Here is a 17,203-nt window from a genome sequence, read left to right as displayed (position 1 = left end):
GCTCCATATAGAAAAATGCATCTCCCTGCACAGATTAGGAAGGAACCTTCAGAGGCACTAAACCTTTATTAGCAGAGAGAAGATTAGCCGAACGTGGGAATGGATTCAAAGTGGCCCCCACATGCATGCATGGTGGAGGGGTCCAGTGAAGTCTGCTACCTCATTCTGCGGGATAGGAAGACTCCCGTGGGAACCGAAAGCTGGTCAAAAGACCGCCTGGAGTTTCCCAGTCATTGATCCTAGCTTTGAAAATAACTACCCAGAGATGTTTTTAATTCTCTACATCAGCCCAATTCCTATTTAGTGGAGCTAGTCCTCCGGAACTTTTTCTGTCGTTTTTTTCCAGGTTGGAATTGTGACCAAGACAGCTAAAAAGTGCCTTTTATCACAGCAACCAACTCCTTGTACCCTCTGGCTGATCCTGGTTAGCAATGTAACTTTCTCAGAACTAATGCACATGTCTTTAACGATAATTAGCCAGCAGTTTAAAGTTTAGCATTTCTTCAATCTTGACACTCAAGGGGTTTTATCATGTTGGGCAGTTAAATGCCACTGGATTTTATGAGTGTTATGAGCCTAAAGATAAGTTTTACTCCAGCGAGTGATGATTCTAGACTAGAGGTATCCCTGCAGCTTAATTTTTACATTCGCTTGAGCATGCATTATTCTACTTTTGATGTATCTCTACTCCTGTACCAAGCACACCACGTGTAGAATTGGTTTCTCGGGCCAGGGTGCCATCTAGTGGTTCAGGATACACTTGCCTGTCGGATCAATTAATGCAAAGGCCTGTTAATGCTTGACATTATATCCTGTCGTTATTTACTGTACCAGAATTGGCATACCTTAATTCATATTTTGATAGATGTTGGGCCATATCAAATTTCCCATTGGCATTTGCATCAAAGGTGCTTTTTCAAGAGGCAACTGGACAAAGAAAGTCCAGTGGCCTCTTGAAAAAGCACCTTTGGGGCAACCCTGACCTGGGTGACTGAGAATCTCCATGGACATTGGCCTTGGCAGTATTTACTTGACTCTTCAGAATATTCTTAGGTCTGAGGTAGAGATTTCTTTCACTCTTCTTTTGGATAAGATGCCAATTTCAGAGAGAGGCACTGTTTTTGACCCCTTAGTTGTCCATGGAGATCAGTACTATCATTCTAAGCATAGAGGTGAGAAACCTCTGTGGCGGATGGCCTCCTGGCCTTCTGTAATTATAAGCAAATCATTCACAGAGTAGAGTTTCTGCTTTTAAAATGCATGCCATACTTTCTAAGACAGGAAAGTTATGTTTATCCTGGATGCAGCATAACTGTTAAATCCATGCTTCTTCCAATTCATGTTGGTGTTTAGCTGCTAAGTTGATTTATGATACGTACGCCATAACGACCATTGAATATTATCCTGATCTTGAGATTAGGTTGTGCCCAGTACCAATGCCCCCTTTTCTCACTCTTGGAAATACTAAATGTTGTAAATATACTGGAACTTAGCAATACTGTGTTAAAAAGCACGATTAATTTGAAATCCATCTGTGACGTGGTGAAAGAATGCAAAGTTGGGATTACATTCTGAAGACCTAAGTGTGCTATACATTAGAAGTCACTTCTGGCCCTCATTTTGCTGTCAGAAATATATATATATATATTTTATGTCTTGTATTTGAGCATCAGTGGGTCCTTTTAGTGCCAGTCTCTTCCTGTCACTTTCTAAGGGCTCTTTGGACTACAGCCACGCATACCCAAGGGTTGGCAGTAAGCGGTGTCATCGAATTACTGCCAAGTAGGAAGAAGCATAAGATTTTTTTCTAGAGATTAAAAGAAGGCTGTCGGGAGCCAAGCATCTCCGTATTCCACAATGTCAGGATATCTAGCTTTTATCAGGCATTCTTGTTGTCTACCTTTAAACTGCCTACCTTTTTTTTTAATCCAGGAACTCTTGCACTTTATCTTGTCCCGATAATTTTGTATTTCCTATGAGTCACATGTTTCAACATTTCCCATCATTTCATAGGAAGCACAAGTTCCAGTGTTTCCCAACGTGTCCAATGAGTTCACAAGATGGCGCTTTAACCCTTCTGGCTTTTTAATGACTTTTATTCTCCAGTGGAAGAGAATTAAAATGTGGAAATGTTACTGTGACCATACAGTGATTCACTAGCCCGTCAGAGCTGCATTTCTCATGAAATTATTTCCAGGAAGATATTCCCTTCCCAATGAGGACCACAATCATCCTCCGCTTACTAGCCCAACATGGATTTCCTACGACTGGTGGAGAGGATATGACAGGAGATCATTTTAAGCAGTCCTTCTGTGTCTGCCATTATGCCTAGACTGGCCTTTAAATGTTTATCACATAAATGACCAGGATTGTTATGTGTGTATATTTCAGCTTTGATGAGCAAATAAGGGGGTGGAGATGGAAGTAAAGTAGTCTTATGTTCTTCTGAGGTTTTGTAAATAGAATTCAGCAGCTGGAGAACTTCAAGAAAACACATTTGGGAATTGGGATCAGATGCATAAATCCACACCGGTTAATTTTGCCAATTCTTTCAAAAAGTTGCCTTTATCTCAAGATGGATATAAATGCCATTTTGCCAGTTTAGTGCCTTATTTAAACTACTCAAGTCATTATTCCTGGAAACCTAGCACTCACAATGAGTTCAGTCCAAAGAACCACTTTGCTGATGATAACAGTAAGTCCAGAGTAGTTCTCTTTTTTTCTGTGTTGTGTTACAAATAGCTTTTGAAACTCTGCGTGTCAAAGGAAGTCTGATGTAACACAAGGGACTCCTTTGTTCAAAGGAAAGGAAAAAACATTACAAATCTCAGTGACAATTTTTGAACTACTGGGTGACTGGGCTCCATCTGATGTCTTGGAAGCAGAAATAATACAAAAAAATAGGAGATTTTCCCTTGGATGGGGTAGAGCAGGGGTCCCCAAACTTGGCAACTTTAAGACTTGTGCACTTCAACTCCCAGCTGGCTGGAGTATTCTGGGAGTTGAAGTCCACAAGTCTTAAAGTTGCCGTGTTTGGAGACCTCTGGGTTAGAAAAAGATATGTTGCTGCCCTGCTTTTAATTTTTCTTGGTTTGGTTCAGCAAACCATCTTTTTCCAAACCATTTATCTTAGGGAGGAAGTCCTATAGATTCACCGAAATCCTAGATGGACAGTAGCTGTCCATGGTACTGGTGCTTACAAGTAGTCCTTGACTCACAACTATTTGTTTAGTGGCCGTTTGAAGTTGGAACAGCCTCTGAAAAGGATGACCTGTGACCATTTTTCACCCTGAAGTTGCAGCATCCCCATGGTCATGTGATCAAAATCCAGGTGCTTGGCAACCGGCATGTATTTATGGCCGTTGCGCTGTCCCCACAGCCTCACCATTTGTGACCTCAGCTGGCTTCCTATCAGCAAAATCAATGGGGAAAGCCGGATTCCCTTCACGGACCCACTGAACAATTGTAGCGGTTCGCTTAACAACTGCGGCAACCAGGAGTGTGAAACCAGGCACAACTCATTTATCCACAGAAATTTAGGTCTTGATTGTGACCATTAAAGTCAAGGCCTGTCCTGGAATTCTGTGTACAGATAGCGTGTCTTAACATGCCTCTTAGCAGCTGCACAATATTGAGGTTGTGTTTGTGTGTGTGTGTGTGTGCGTGTTGGGAGAGAAGATCCTTTCCAAATATTCCGTACTCCAGCAGTCCCCAACTATCTCTTTGTGCCTTCCTGCCAATATCTGGCTTGCTATGAAAATGTCACTTTTGGCACTACAGCAGGGATGTGCAACCTCTGCAAGTTTGTAGACTTCAACTCCCAGAATTCCCCAGCCGGCATGGAATTCTGGAAGTTGAAGTCCACAGATCTTAAAAGTTGTCAAGGTTGGATAGCCCTGCATTACAGTATCCCCTGGAAGTCCTCCAAGGTAGGAATTGAGCAACTTACGTCCGACTTCATGGATTCTTCTTCCCATCGCTATAACATCCAATTTGTCAAAAATAACCTCTTTTTCATAGGTCAGCAATTTCCACTTCCTTCCCTACCCCCCCAAAGTATTCATATCTGTGATCGTTGTCTTTGGTGCCTTTGGGAATTTTTTTTTATTTTTTACACAATGGAATCTCTACTTTTTTAGAGGGTGATTTGATGCATGACAGTTAACCTGTAATGTTGAAATTAGTGTATGGAATTATTTATTTTGTGTATTCAGACTGTTTTTAAATTTTGGAACTGTAACCTTTTATTCAGTAAAATGTTGATCCTCATAGAGTGGTGGGTTGTTGCTTTTGTTCTGGTGGGGTATGGTTGTAATACATGGTCTCCAAACTTGGCAACTTTAAGACTTGTGGACTTCAACTCCCAGAATTCCACAGCTAAACTATGCTGGCTGAGGAATTCTGGGAGTTGAAGTCCACAAGTCTTAAAGTTGCCAGGTTTGGGGGGGCCCTGCTCTAATTAAATGCAGTTGATTTTTTTTTTCAGGTGAGGACCTGCATTTCTGAACTCTAATGGATGAGGATAAAAACAATTGTTTGAAAATGATTGTAGATAATACGCACTCCTGTATTCAGTAATTTTCCCCATCTATCAAACCTTGAAAGAGAAATGGCTGGAACTGCTACTGGCTTATATTTATATTTTAATAGACTTTGAGGTATGTTTTATCAAATCCTGTGAGATGGGACACCACTTCTGAAATTGTCTCCCGTTTTCCATATTTGCAGTGGATTAATGTTTGGATGTCCAGTCAAATACTTAAAGCATGACAAAATAGGGACAAAATAGCTTATATGTGGAGCTATTTTACCAAAAGCTTAGAGATGTCAAAGCACAATGGGAAATTTTCAGTCAGAGTCTAAACCGTGACTATCTTTTTTTAAAAAAAAATAGTTTAAATTAAACAGCTGGAATTAGCTCCAGAATTCTGGTAAGGACTCTTGAAGAAAGTTACTACTGGTAGTCCTCGAGTTACAAATGTAACGGAGTCTGCCACTTACATTTGTAACCTGAGGAGTCATTGGAATGAATCACGTAAAATGAATGTGAAAACTGCCTTTTCCCACACATTTGCTAATCGAATGCTTGGGTTGTTAAGTGCACATGAGGCATCTCAGGGTAGGGAAGGCCACTGGGTGGGGTGGAGGGCTAGGGATGGAATAGACCACTTGCTTGAGACCACCCAAGTCCTCCCTTGACCCACTGAGATACCTTATGCTCCCCACAGTTGCTTTCCCCGCCCGTCTTCTTGCCGCATCTGCAAAGATCTTGTGAACTGTCTCCGCCCTGTCTGCTGCGGTTTCTTTGCCTACTCCCAGGCGCTCCAAAAGCACAGCAGTGAGAGCAGAGGGAGAGAGGGGACAAGGGCGCCCTGCTCGGCTTCTCCGCTTTTGCAGAGAATGGGTGCCTAAAGTTGTGTGAGATCACAGCCCCCGGAAGCTTCCAGTCTCGGTGGCCAAAGTGTTTGCAAGCTGATGGGACGCTTCAAAGCAACGCGACTTCACCGCCCCAAAGCGTCCCGTTAGCAAGACTGGAAGCTTTTGAGGGGCGGGGGAGACTCACAGAAGCTGCCCACCATTTCAGAAGTCAGAGACTGTTGTTAAGCAGGATGTGAACATCCTGCTCTCACCGCTCTGCTTTTGGAGTGCCAAGAACAGGGAAAGAAATTGCGGCAGAGAGGCTGGAGAGGAGACAGCTCACTAAACCTTCACAAGGTGTATCCACAGGCCCAGGGAGAATGGAATAGGCAGTGTTGTGGTTCACCGGCAGTCTGTGCAGACGACAGCGGAATCGGACAGTGGGGAAGAACGGGGACCAGCCTGGGAGTCTGGAGAGGATTCAGATGAGGGTCCTGCATCCAATGCAGAGATGGGGCCAGGATCATCTGGGAGTGGGGTGCTGCCTCCAGAGCTTTTGGAGTCTGGCAGCAGCGAGGCAGAGGACCCAGGGGAGCCTGTTCCCAGTGTGCAAATGCGCAGAGCTGCTAGAAGGCGAAAGCAGCTGAAATAAAAGGACCAACTCGAGAGTAAGGCTGGGAGGTGATTGCCCCTCCCATAAGGTATAAAGGACAGTCCAAGATGACAAAAACTTTGCAGGAAGCAAAGTCGTTCGGTTCAGATTCACTCTTGAAGGTCTTTGTACTTCGGTTGGTTTTCTTTCTAGTTCATTTGACATTTTTGTTATTGGCAGCACTTCACAGGAAAGAAAGGTGGGTGCTTATCTCAAGGGACTGAAACAAGACTTGTTTTTAAAATAAGCATGTGTGTAATTACAGTCTCAGAAGCCTTGGTCAGAACAGGCAGGGGGAATGTTGCATTGCCTCTGTGGTCGTTCATAAGGGTGAACGACCACTGTGTGGGGGCCAACATTCGCAACCTCGGGACTGTCGTAAGTACTTTGTTGGGGTGTGTGTGTTATGTTATAACTTTGAACAGTTGCTAAGTGAACGGTTGTAACTCAAGGATTACCTGTAATTTATTTCATTTTATTATGACAGATGATCATTGGAGGAAGATTTTTTTTCTTTGAAATGAAAACGGATGTGTTTTTTTCCATGGGGGAGGGTGGGCGGAATCCCAGTGACAGCGTTGGTCTTGTGTTTCCCATGGGTGTCATCAATTTCTAGCTACTGTTTGGTCAATCCAGTTGCGGAATTTGGAGACGCGGGCGTAGACAGCAGGAGTCCAGACGTTACAGTTGGGGCTTCCCCAGGAGACGATGCCAACCAGAGTCCAGCTGGAGCCTTTCTGGCATACCAGAGGACCACCAGAATCGCCCTAAAAGGAAAATGCAAGTGCTTTTAAGAAAACTCTCTTTTTTTTAAGCCTAGGGTCAGAAAAAATTAACCAAGGAGGAGCCCAATTTGTACCAAAGGTGCTTTTTTTCAAAAGGCGACTGGACTTCCTTTGTTTATCCTTGAAGGCCTTTTGTTTCTCACCCAAGAAGCTTCTTCAGTCCTTCAATCAGAAGCGAAGAAGCTTCTTGGATGAGAAGAGAAAGGCCTTGAAGGAAAAAAAACAAGGAAAGTCCCAGCTGCCTTTTGAAAAAGCACCTCTGGTGCAGCCATGGCCTGGATGACTGAGAATCTCCATAGGCAGCCCAATTTGTATTCGAATAAGAGTCTTCTAGAGAAATCAAAGATTGCAAACTACCCTGGAAAACTGAAATAGTGTCCTGGAAGAAGGCAGCAGTGGTCAACCATTTTTGTTTGGCTGCCAAGAAGACCACAGAGTCATGTCCTTGATGCCACCAGGAGTTGACCTCAACCCAAAGGAGATGAATTTGACCTTAAAAAGCCATTTGAAACTTTTCAGATCATGATTGGCACTTGGATATCCTTTGAGTAAATGGAACTCTTAAGACCTCCTCCACAGTGGTGGGATTCAAACATTTTTTTCTCCCGGTTCTGTGGGCGTGGCTTGGTGGGCGTGGCAGGAGAAGGATACTGCAAAATCCCCATTCCTTCCCCACTCCACTAACCTGCTTTCCAGCTCCGTTCTCCTGTGCAGGGCAACCAAAGGAGACCCAGCCACTCAGATGGGACTCAGTGGGAGGCAGAGAATAAATGGGGGCAGGAGCAGTCAGAGGTGGTATTTGCTGGTTCTCCAAACTACTCAAAATTTCCACTACCGGTTCTCCAGAACTGGTCAGAACCGGCTGAATTCCACCTCTGCTCCTCCAGTAGGGCCAAAGGTATGAAAAACCTGAAGAATATTACTGAGTGCATTTCTCTACCAAGCTGAATCCAGGGCTGGATCAAAGAACCTCCCTCTCACAGTTGAATATGCTCCTGTACTGTCCAGACAGTATAGAGTTAATGGGATTTGGGATAGTTAGTTAGGATTTGAGAGTTGTCCCCTTAAGGGAATGCATCATGGTAAATGTAGTTAAGGTATCCTGGGAAATGTAGTTCATGTCATGTGGCCACATCTGTAATCCTGATTGGTCACTAAATTGACCCTTGTTGGGTTGGGGGAGGCTCCCTCTCTCTTGCCTGAACACACAGCCTCATGGTAGTAGCTAACCCCTGCCTCTATTACTATGGGATGAAATATGGAATAGAAAGATTATGATCACTTTACTATTCTGTCTTATGATTCACTTGCTGACTATAAAGACAGATAAGAATAACTCTACAAATCCTTCCATACAAAGTTTTTCTTTTATTGGATTATATTAGGTATCCTCAAGGTGACTCACAGTTATGTCGAGATGCATCTAATGCCCAATTCTTTGCATAGTTGAAATTGCAGTGTAAAATGATAGTAATTTTCTATTCCATATTTCATCCCATAGAAGTAGAAGCAGGGGGTAGCTGCTACCACGAGGCTGTGTGTTCAGGCAAGAGTGAGGGAGCCTCCCCCAACCCAACAAGAGTCAATTTAGTGACCAATCAGGATTACAGATGTGGCCGAATGTATAGAGTTATTCCCTCTGTCTTTATATTCAGCAAGTGAATCATAAGGCAGAATAGCTCCCCTGATCCTATCTTTTTTACAGAGAACCTTACATGGCAGGATGTGGCACCAGCTCCACCCGCACATAACATAGAACTGGTGATCGGTTTGGGAAGTTTTTGCTGGCACACGTCTACCGGCACCAAAGGAAGAACGACTTGCTGTAATATGACTGCGGATTGTTGTGCTGGCAAAAAGAAAGAAAGGGAAAAAGAAATATCAGTGCGGAGGAAAGCAACCCAGTTGGAATTGTCAGGTTGAATTAAAGAAGAAGGCAGGCTGGTGTCTTCGCTCTTTGATTTGGCTTTTCTCAGCCCACTTACAATTCAGATTGTTCCGTCCCCAACCGGTTGTGACACACTTGGAACCTTGGGGTAAAACTTCCGTGGGAGAAGCCAGGCGGACCGGAGAAATGTAGGCATTCAGCTGCACTGGACTAGACAGCTTCAATAGGGCGACGTCGTTATTTAGATTGTAGGAGTCCCAGTCAGGACGAGTGATGACCTGGAAAAAAAATCAGGAGCGGGAGGAGAAATCTTAAAAGATTGTAGTCTCTGCTTGATTTAAGATCTCAGAAGTCCATCGCTCCCTGTTAGGCCCTTGAGAGTTTTTTTCCATTCGAAAACCAAGATGATCAGCAATGCAAAACTGATAGCTGTTGGCATTTCTGAATGGAAACACCAGGTAGAATTCTCTATATTGCCTTTAGATCTCAATCTAAAAATCACATTTTTGTATGAGTGCTATCTTGTCCTTCGTTAAGAATCTCTAAAGGAAAATAAATAAGTAAAAAGAAAATAAGAGCAGGGAAAGAGTTTGAAGTTTTGCCAACTTAGGGTACCCCAGATTTACTGGACTGCATCTTCCATCATACCCAATATCATCAGAGCGTTGAGAATTATAGTCTAGCGCAGGCATCTCCAACCTCGGTGACTTTAAGCCTAGTGGACTTGGCTTCCCAGAATCCCCCAGCCAGCTTTGCTGGCTGCAGAATTCTGGGAATTGAAGTCTACCAGGCTTAAAGTCACCAAGGTTGGAGACCCCTGGTCTAGTACATTTAGAAAACTTAAGCTGGAGAAAATTTAGTGTAGCTGCTGTCTTAATACAACGATAGCTGGAACAAATGTTTAAGATGCTAAAACTCTAGAAAGAGTCCAGAGAAGAGCAACAAAGACAATGGTTTGGAGGCTAAAACAGACGCTGAGTAGGAACTAGGTATGTCTACTCTGACTAAGAGAAGGGCAAGGTGTGGCATGATAGCATTCTTCTGGTAACTTGAGGACCAGTCACAGGGAACAAGGGGTTGACATACTCGCCTGGCCTCAGAAGGCAGGGCGAGAAGTATGGAAGCTTATCAAAGAGAGATCCAACTTAGAATTAAATCCTTCCCTGAGAACAATGAGTCAGTGGACTGACATGCCTCCAGAAATTGGGTGTGCTTCATCACTGGAATTCTTAAGAATAGAGACAGCCAGTGGTCCAAATAGGCTGTCCTGCTTGAGTGCGGGGAGGGGTAGACTAGAAAACCTCCAAAGTCCCAACCCTGTTATTCTATATTCTGTGTTGTAATAGGAAGGAAATACACGATTAAAATAAATATGGGTCTGCAGATATTGAAAGAGACAATACTAGACTGAAATAAGTTATGTCATAATGAAGGTAAGGAAGGAAAGTCAAGAGCCATTATCCTGGACCACGTTACATCAATGCTTACTTTGACTTAGCAAAGCCAACCACCATCATTTGCCAACCAGCTTTTATAACTTAATGTAGAGTGAACCAATTAGGCCAACAAACCATGGATTAGCATAACTGTTTGTCAGGACATCCACAACTGTCTGTTGTGGGATGAGCATCAATAAATCATTTTAAATGGTTTCCATTACAAACCACATAGGATTACATGCTGATTGGGAGGTTGGGACACCCCCCCCAAAAAAAAAGTAAAGATGAGGATCACGTGATCTTCTATCCTTGATGCCTAAATGTGCTTTCCTTGTATGACATAGTCCCAAATGAGCCACTCACCTTGATTATGGATCGCCACTGGACTGGCGCAGCATTATCAAGTCTGTTATGCAGTCCAACGAAAGCAAAATGTACTCCCGGTCTGGAGAAATAAAAACACAACTCTTGTCTAACATGCTATCGTGACCTTTTTGTCTCCGATGCATACATGCAGCTAAACTGAACATTGAGATACTGTAAAGCAATCCCTTGGTGCTGGGGATGGAAAAAACAGGGTAGGGTAGGATAGAAAATAGAACAGAAATAAGAGTAGAGGAGTGTAGAAATGGAACAGAAATAGAAATGAATAGAATGGAAAATGAGAATAGAAGGGAATGGAATGAAATAGGAGAAAATGGAATGGAAATGGGAATGGAATGGAATAGGAATGGAATTAGAACAGAACAGAACACAACAGAATAACCAGAGCATACAAAACATTTGCTAGACCAATACTCGAAGACAGCTCATCAGTCTGGAACATGCATTACGTATCTGATATTAACACAGTTGAGAAAGTCCAGAAATATTTCACAAGAAGAGTTCTCCACTCCTCTACTCGTAGCAGATAGGCTCTCGTAAATAGATAGAGCCTCTAATTGAGATTCAAATTCTTGAATCTCGGATCGTTTTGGTGATTCAGTAGTTCAGAAAGGGATAGAATAGTTTGGAGAGGCAGATGGGCAAAGCGGTGGTTAAATCAGATAAGACCTTTTGATGGACAGGTCAAAGGCTAGAATTCTCTTTCATCTTTATGGGAGGGATACAGTCTTAGAGCAGACAAAAGTTGTCCAACCTTAGCAACTTTTAAACTTGGGGATTTTTAATTCTCAGCCTCTGATGATTCCAAATAAGGAAGAAACTGGTAAGATGGTGCCTCTAGGACGGGGATCAATATAACAAGAACATGGAAAGGATGTACTTACTTCACATTGCAGTGAGCAGCTGTAACAACCCAATTCTCATTAATCAGGGAACCACCACATATATGGAAACGTGAGTTAGTCTAGAACAAAAAATGAAAATAGCACAGATTTGGAATGCACCAAGGAAAAAATGCATCCAGAAAACAGGTTGTTGGGCAAATTTACACTCCTAATTTTTTCCTTCCTTGCTCCCCCCTTTCATTTTTTTGAGGACTGAACTAAACAGAACAGGAAAAAAACAACACCTGTAGTTCACCTTTTCCAACTGGAATGAATCTCAAGTATGGATATGAGTGAATTCTAAAGCCAGGTCCAACTGGCACTTAATTTGAGCCTTCTTCTCACTTTGGATGCAAAAGTAGCAGCAAATAAACTCTAAATAAATCTGTCTTTAAAAAATCCAAACACACTCTTCTACCAGAAAGAATATACAATACTAAAAGTTGCACACAAATAGTTAATTTTCTTTTTAAGTTTGCATAACAGAGAAAGGTAAGTTTGATTTTATTTTTGAAAAATCAGTTTATATTTTAAAACATCATTTTTAGGAGCTTCAGGAAATGGGAGATGCATAGAAGCACCTGCATATGTTCTGAAGCTCAGCAAAAATGAGATTTCCACATTTAAATATATATATATATATATATATATATATATATATATATATATATATATATATATATATATATATATATATATATATATATATATATATATATATATAAAACTCTCTACCAGGTAGGAATACTGTGTTATTAACAAGAACAAAATTTTAGTCATTTATTCTGGGGCAGCCTATTTTTACGAGTAACAGATTTACTAAAACCATCCAGAGTTTAAACTCGGATTAGTAGAGTTGTGACATCTTTTTCCCACTTCAAGGATCATTGTGAGGAAAATACCCATTTAAGGAAGGGGCTAGTGGTTATCTGGACTCTCTAAAAATGACTATCTAACATTGCAAAACTAGTGAATTATAACACAACCTTTACTGAAGGAATATAGAATCTGACAACCATACGGAGTGACTGAATTATAGTTTGACTCCACATTCTGCTCTTCTAAAGAGGCTCCAAGACTGCCCTTGCTATACTATCATAGCACCTTCTAACATAAACTCTCTTTTTATGACCCTGTAATCCCTTAATCTAAGGTAGAGTCAGGGGGGACTGGATGGAATTGAGCATTTACTGGCCAGATGCCCTTCCTGACACCTACACAGGAATTCACAGCACATTTTTTTTTTTCTTTGTGCCTTAGGAGTGAAACATATACCACTGCCTAGGGCCGAACTCTCAACCTTATGAATGTGAGGCAACTGTCTTCACCATTAGGCCACCATGCCATTCTACCTTCTATCATAAAAAATGTCCTTTAATTGTGCCCACATATTGACTCAATTCAACCCGACAACAACTCGGTGTTCATCCTCTATCTTCTTCCATTCCAGGGTCCTCGGGCAGTTTTAGTTTGCCTGCTGTGCCTAAAGTGCAGTTCAGCATCTTGGATAGAAGGAGAATAGTACTTCTCCCCCACACTACTGACCTACCAGTGATCGCAAGAGATGTCCTTACATAGTGCTTGTCCTCCATACTATTGATCTACTAGTGATGTACTCACCTGTAGTGAGACTTGCCAGGGCCAAGAACCACGATTGGCATCCATCCCGTTGATAATTCTCTCTGTATTTTTCACATTGGGCTTAATGGCTGGGATCCCATCGCATATGAAAAGGCAAAGAGAGGGTCAATCTGGTAAGTATCTCAGATCTGGACTGAGTAGCCTTCTGTGAGGATCCTCCAAGGTTGTGGAGGATTGTTCAGATTTGTTCATTCGCTTTGACAAGCTCAGAGAAACCAGAAGCTACACGCCGCTGGTTGCTTGTTACGCATTAGGCTACAGAATAGGGGCCTTTTCATTTTTCAGGTTGAGAAAGCCACAATTGGCCCTTGAGTAGTACGTGAGGCAGGGCCCCCATTCTGAACATTTGCAGGACAAAGTAGGGCCAAAGCAAACTTGATTTAACTCTGCGTGAATGTCCATTTCAGTCTAAACAAACTGTCCGCAATGTTGCTCCCTATACGGTTAATCGTGTCCTCCTTTGTCTGCACCTGGCATTTTATAATAGAGTGATTTTTTTTTGGAAAAAGGCACTGCTGGCATTAGGAAAAGCAACCCAAAGAAGGTGATGGCAAGCTGTTTGAACTGCCAGAAAACTACCTGCATGCCTCATGGGCATCATTCACAGTTCCTCTTTAAAGAAGGGTACCGAAACCCCACAGAGTGGTAGCTGGAAGCATTCTTCCTTTCCCAGCCTGTTCTTTTTTTTTTTTTTTTTTGCAAGAGAGGACTTTCAAGCAAGCAGGCCTGTGAATTAGGCAACGTGCGTTGTGCACCTGTGTGTAACATGTTGCAAGCAATGAACTTAAGCATTACCCCCCCCCCCTCATGCATGTTCCATCAGCCGTGATGAAAGCATAGGAAGCAACCAACCAACCTAGAAAGGCAACCCATACTTTACTCACCACAGGCAACATCAAGGAGCACTAGGTAAGTGAGAGACGCCCACAGAAAAGTCATTTTGGTTGCTACTCCCTGGAGTTTTAGGTCCTGGGTGCTGCTAGGTTTTTATTTCTATGACCTGTGGCGCTTTGCCAGGTGCGGCTGACTTCCACTCCCCACATCCTTGGATTGATGATAGGAGGAGCAGATTAAATTTAGCCTTGGTTGCATCGGGCAGGTGTCTTTTCAAGAACGTTTCACCAACAGTGCCCCAGCGTGTGCAAACTACACCTGTTTCCCATAACGGTTTTTTTTCTTTCTTTCAAGCTGAACAGCAAAGCCAAAAGCTCCTTGTTGGCCATTTGTAGAGTTTTCAGACTTAGCCCAATCACCACCTTTGCCTTCTTTTCCACCCAACCATTGCTAAAGCCTTTCCTGGTAGTCTCCTTAACATCTCCTAACACCCTTTCTCCAGGAAGTCCAGAGACTCGAACTGGGGCCCTTTCTGGGAAGACCGTGCATTGTTGCCTGTGATGTAGCTCCATTCTGCAAAACTGCTGACATCAAAACATCTTACTCAACCTTCTAGGAATTGGGCCATAGGCAAGAATCCTCGAAAAGGAAGTAGACTGGAGAAAGCCTCTCTATTTCTCATGTACTTCTGTTGCAGAACCAATCAGGATATCCCAGGCTGAGTTTAAAAAAAAAAAAAACCCCAAACCCTCTTTTTAAAAGAAACTGGTCCTTGCCAAAGAGATCTTCTTCTTCTTCTTGGGGAGCATATTGACTCCGCGGTGATCCTGTACATTTGTCCTGGAGCTTCTTTTGCCTTTAGACAAGACTATATGGACACACAATGACCTTACTTTATGTCACAGGGACACCGACCAACCAGACTACGGAAGCTCTGAAGGACAAAGTCATTCCAACTATGTTCCTCACTATGTGCTTCTTGATTGGGGCTCCTGGCAATGGTCTCGTGATCTGGACTATCCTTTCCAAATTCCCCCAGCGCTCCTTCACCATTGCCCTCATCCTGAACTTAGCTGTGGCCGACTTACTGGTAATATTGACGGTGCCTTTCTGGACTTACTATTTCGTCAAAGACTGGGTTTTTGGGAACTTCATGTGCTGGTTCCTCATGTACCTCGTGTGTTTGACCGTCTACACCAGCATCTTCTCCATCACATTAATGAGCCTCCACCGCTTCGCGGTGGTGGTCCTTCCATTTGCTTCCCAAAGATGGAGGAAGCCAAGGGAGGTGTATGGGATCATGCTAGCTGTTTGGTTGCTAGCCGGGCTTCTCTCCTGCCCGTGTTTAATATTCTCATACAAAAAGATGCCCGAAGGAAAGTGCACAGATGAATTTTACAACTCGGACAACCACAGCTCGTATTTAACATAGTGGAGACACTGTTTGCCTTTGTGATCCCTTTTGCTGTGTTGGCCGTCTGCTACACATACGTGGCGAGAAAGATTCGGACTCTGAAAAACCACAAGGAAATGAAAACCGGGAAATTGATTGCTGCAGTTGTTGGAGCCTTCTTTGTTTGCTGGCTTCCTTATCACATCTTAAACCTCATCACCATCTCTGCATTGTTGCTGAGGCATGCCAAGCCCGAGGTCAGCCAGAAGTTACTTGAGTCCATTAAAACTTTAGCCAACATTCAGGCGACGGTGGCCTTTGTAAGCAGCTGCATCAATCCTATCCTCTACGCTTTTGCTGCACGGAGTTTCCGTGGAGGGCTACGCGAGACTAATTTTGCAAAACTGTTTGAAAAACTGCGCAACGACACGGAGGAAAAAGTAACCAAGGCCAATACTGTTTCCATGCAGACTTTATAGTTCAGGAAGAACTGGGAGCAAAACTGGATTAGCAAACTCTGTATTTTCTGAATTGAATGCAATTGTTGCATCTAGAAAGGGCTACAAGGGAAGATGTTAGATAAAAGATTTTAGAGGATATAGAGAAACTGAGGTGAGAACAAAGGCGTTCAGAGAACTATTTTAGTTTCGAATATTGACAATTCCATGATGGCAATTTGGGGAAGTTTTATTTTCTCCTGTGTGACTTGTTTATTATTTCATTTGTTTTCCCCAGGTAGTTATATTGCTTTACTCCTCCCTTCAGACCAATTCTACAGAAGGAATTAGTAATGTTTGCTTCTTATGGCTTACTGTATCCAGGTCTAAACCAACTGTAGCTAGACTTTATTGGAATTTAAAAAAAAAACACACACACGTTAAACTCTAGTTCATGATCCTGACTTATCTGCTTAATTAAGCTTGAATTAATTTCTGGCTTACTCAGAACAAAAGGTATTTTTAAGGAAAACGCTCAAGTCAAACTTTCTAGTCTTCCTTCAAGGGTATGAAAAGATGAAGGCGAAACATGTGGTTTGCCCTTTCTGCTAAGTTATGGGTTATTTTGCCACAATTAGCTGAATCATGCAACTTATTAAGTCACAAGGGTTGCTATACCAATCCCAAACCAATTTATAGTTTAGTGCAGTGTATGAATTTCTTCAGTGACTCAAAACCATATTTTAATGTTGATCAGATCAATGTGAGGTGAAGCATTTCCACGCATTTGTTGAGTTCCTCTTGAGTGGGAATGTTACCATGAGAAAAGGATTTGATAAGGGTCTGGTAAGACACTTCCTGAAAATGCATGTTTTGCGGTCAACCTATTTTACTCTGGCAATGCATCACTTCCTGTTGTGATTTCAAAGAGTGTATAGCAAGAATCTGTTTTTCTTGTTGGTGTTTTGGGGAACAGTAATGGTTAATAGAGAGAATTGACTCTGAATGTCAGTAATCTCTGGAACCAAATCCCATTTCACTAAGTCTTTAAAATAGTTAATTAAAACATCCGAACCCAGTTCCAACTGTTGCTTGCTTTCTTCCTGCTTCTCAAGACAACTGATGCTCAGTATTTTATTTATGAGGGGTGTATTTTCTACTCTACGATATATTCAATTCTGCATCACCCTGAACAATGAGAAAGAATGGACATAAAAAGCACCTAGTGACTAACAGTGGGGTTGCTGCTGACCATTAATAAGTGTCCCAAGTTATTTCCCACACTATATGGTATATTGCAAATATGACTTTGTCCCAGAAAAACCAATGGGCTCCTGCGACTGGAAACAGAGTGGAAAACAATTCAGTTACTATTTGTCTGAAAAAAAAATATCTGTGCAAAAATCAAGTTAGACTCTTCTTTTGCTGCCTGTTATCAGATTCATGGATATGGTGGGGTTGCTGGTGAAATAAAGGCTTTCTATGGCTAGTAGCTAGGATCACCATAC

General features: G+C 42.4%; 2 protein-coding genes across 2 annotated transcripts; one reads left to right on the top strand and one right to left on the bottom strand.

Moving 5' to 3' along the window:
* Positions 1 to 6,562: 6,562 nt before the first annotated feature.
* Positions 6,563 to 13,104, bottom strand: CTRL (chymotrypsin like). Its single transcript, XM_026718982.2, has 6 exons — positions 13,011 to 13,104; positions 11,391 to 11,470; positions 10,486 to 10,567; positions 8,781 to 8,961; positions 8,511 to 8,644; positions 6,563 to 6,777 (listed from the first exon to the last, which is right to left on the bottom strand). Exons 1-6 carry the CDS (start codon positions 13,053 to 13,055, stop codon positions 6,616 to 6,618), a joined length of 684 nt encoding a protein of 227 aa, XP_026574767.2. The 5' UTR covers positions 13,056 to 13,104; the 3' UTR covers positions 6,563 to 6,615.
* A 1,458-nt stretch (positions 13,105 to 14,562) lies between these two features.
* On the top strand, positions 14,563 to 16,883 carry LOC113448357 (leukotriene B4 receptor 1-like). Its single transcript, XM_026719014.2, is given in 2 exon segments — positions 14,563 to 15,274; positions 15,277 to 16,883. Coding segments are annotated over 2 exon segments (987 nt in total). The 5' UTR covers positions 14,563 to 14,748; the 3' UTR covers positions 15,738 to 16,883.
* Positions 16,884 to 17,203: the final 320 nt, after the last annotated feature.

The sequence above is a fragment of the Pseudonaja textilis genome, chromosome 11 (assembly GCF_049901715.1).
Source record: "Pseudonaja textilis isolate UNSWEBS1 chromosome 11, rPseTex1.2, whole genome shotgun sequence".
Taxonomy (NCBI): domain Eukaryota; kingdom Metazoa; phylum Chordata; class Lepidosauria; order Squamata; family Elapidae; genus Pseudonaja; species Pseudonaja textilis.
Note: the sequence above shows the minus strand (reverse complement) of the source record. Positions and strands in the feature narration are given on the sequence as shown.

Excerpts from the sequence above, each read along its gene's own strand:
- CTRL (XM_026718982.2), bottom strand. The coding sequence starts at position 13,055 with ATGGATGCCAATCGTGGTTCTTGGCCCTGGCAAGTCTCACTACAG. Across the intron at positions 10,568-11,390 it reads GCTGCTCACTGCAATGTGAA|ACCGGGAGTACATTTTGCTT; the intron begins GTAAGTACATCC and ends TTATTTCTCCAG. Across the intron at positions 8,962-10,485 it reads AGTGGCGATCCATAATCAAG|GTCATCACTCGTCCTGACTG; the intron begins GTGAGTGGCTCA and ends TTTTTTTTCCAG.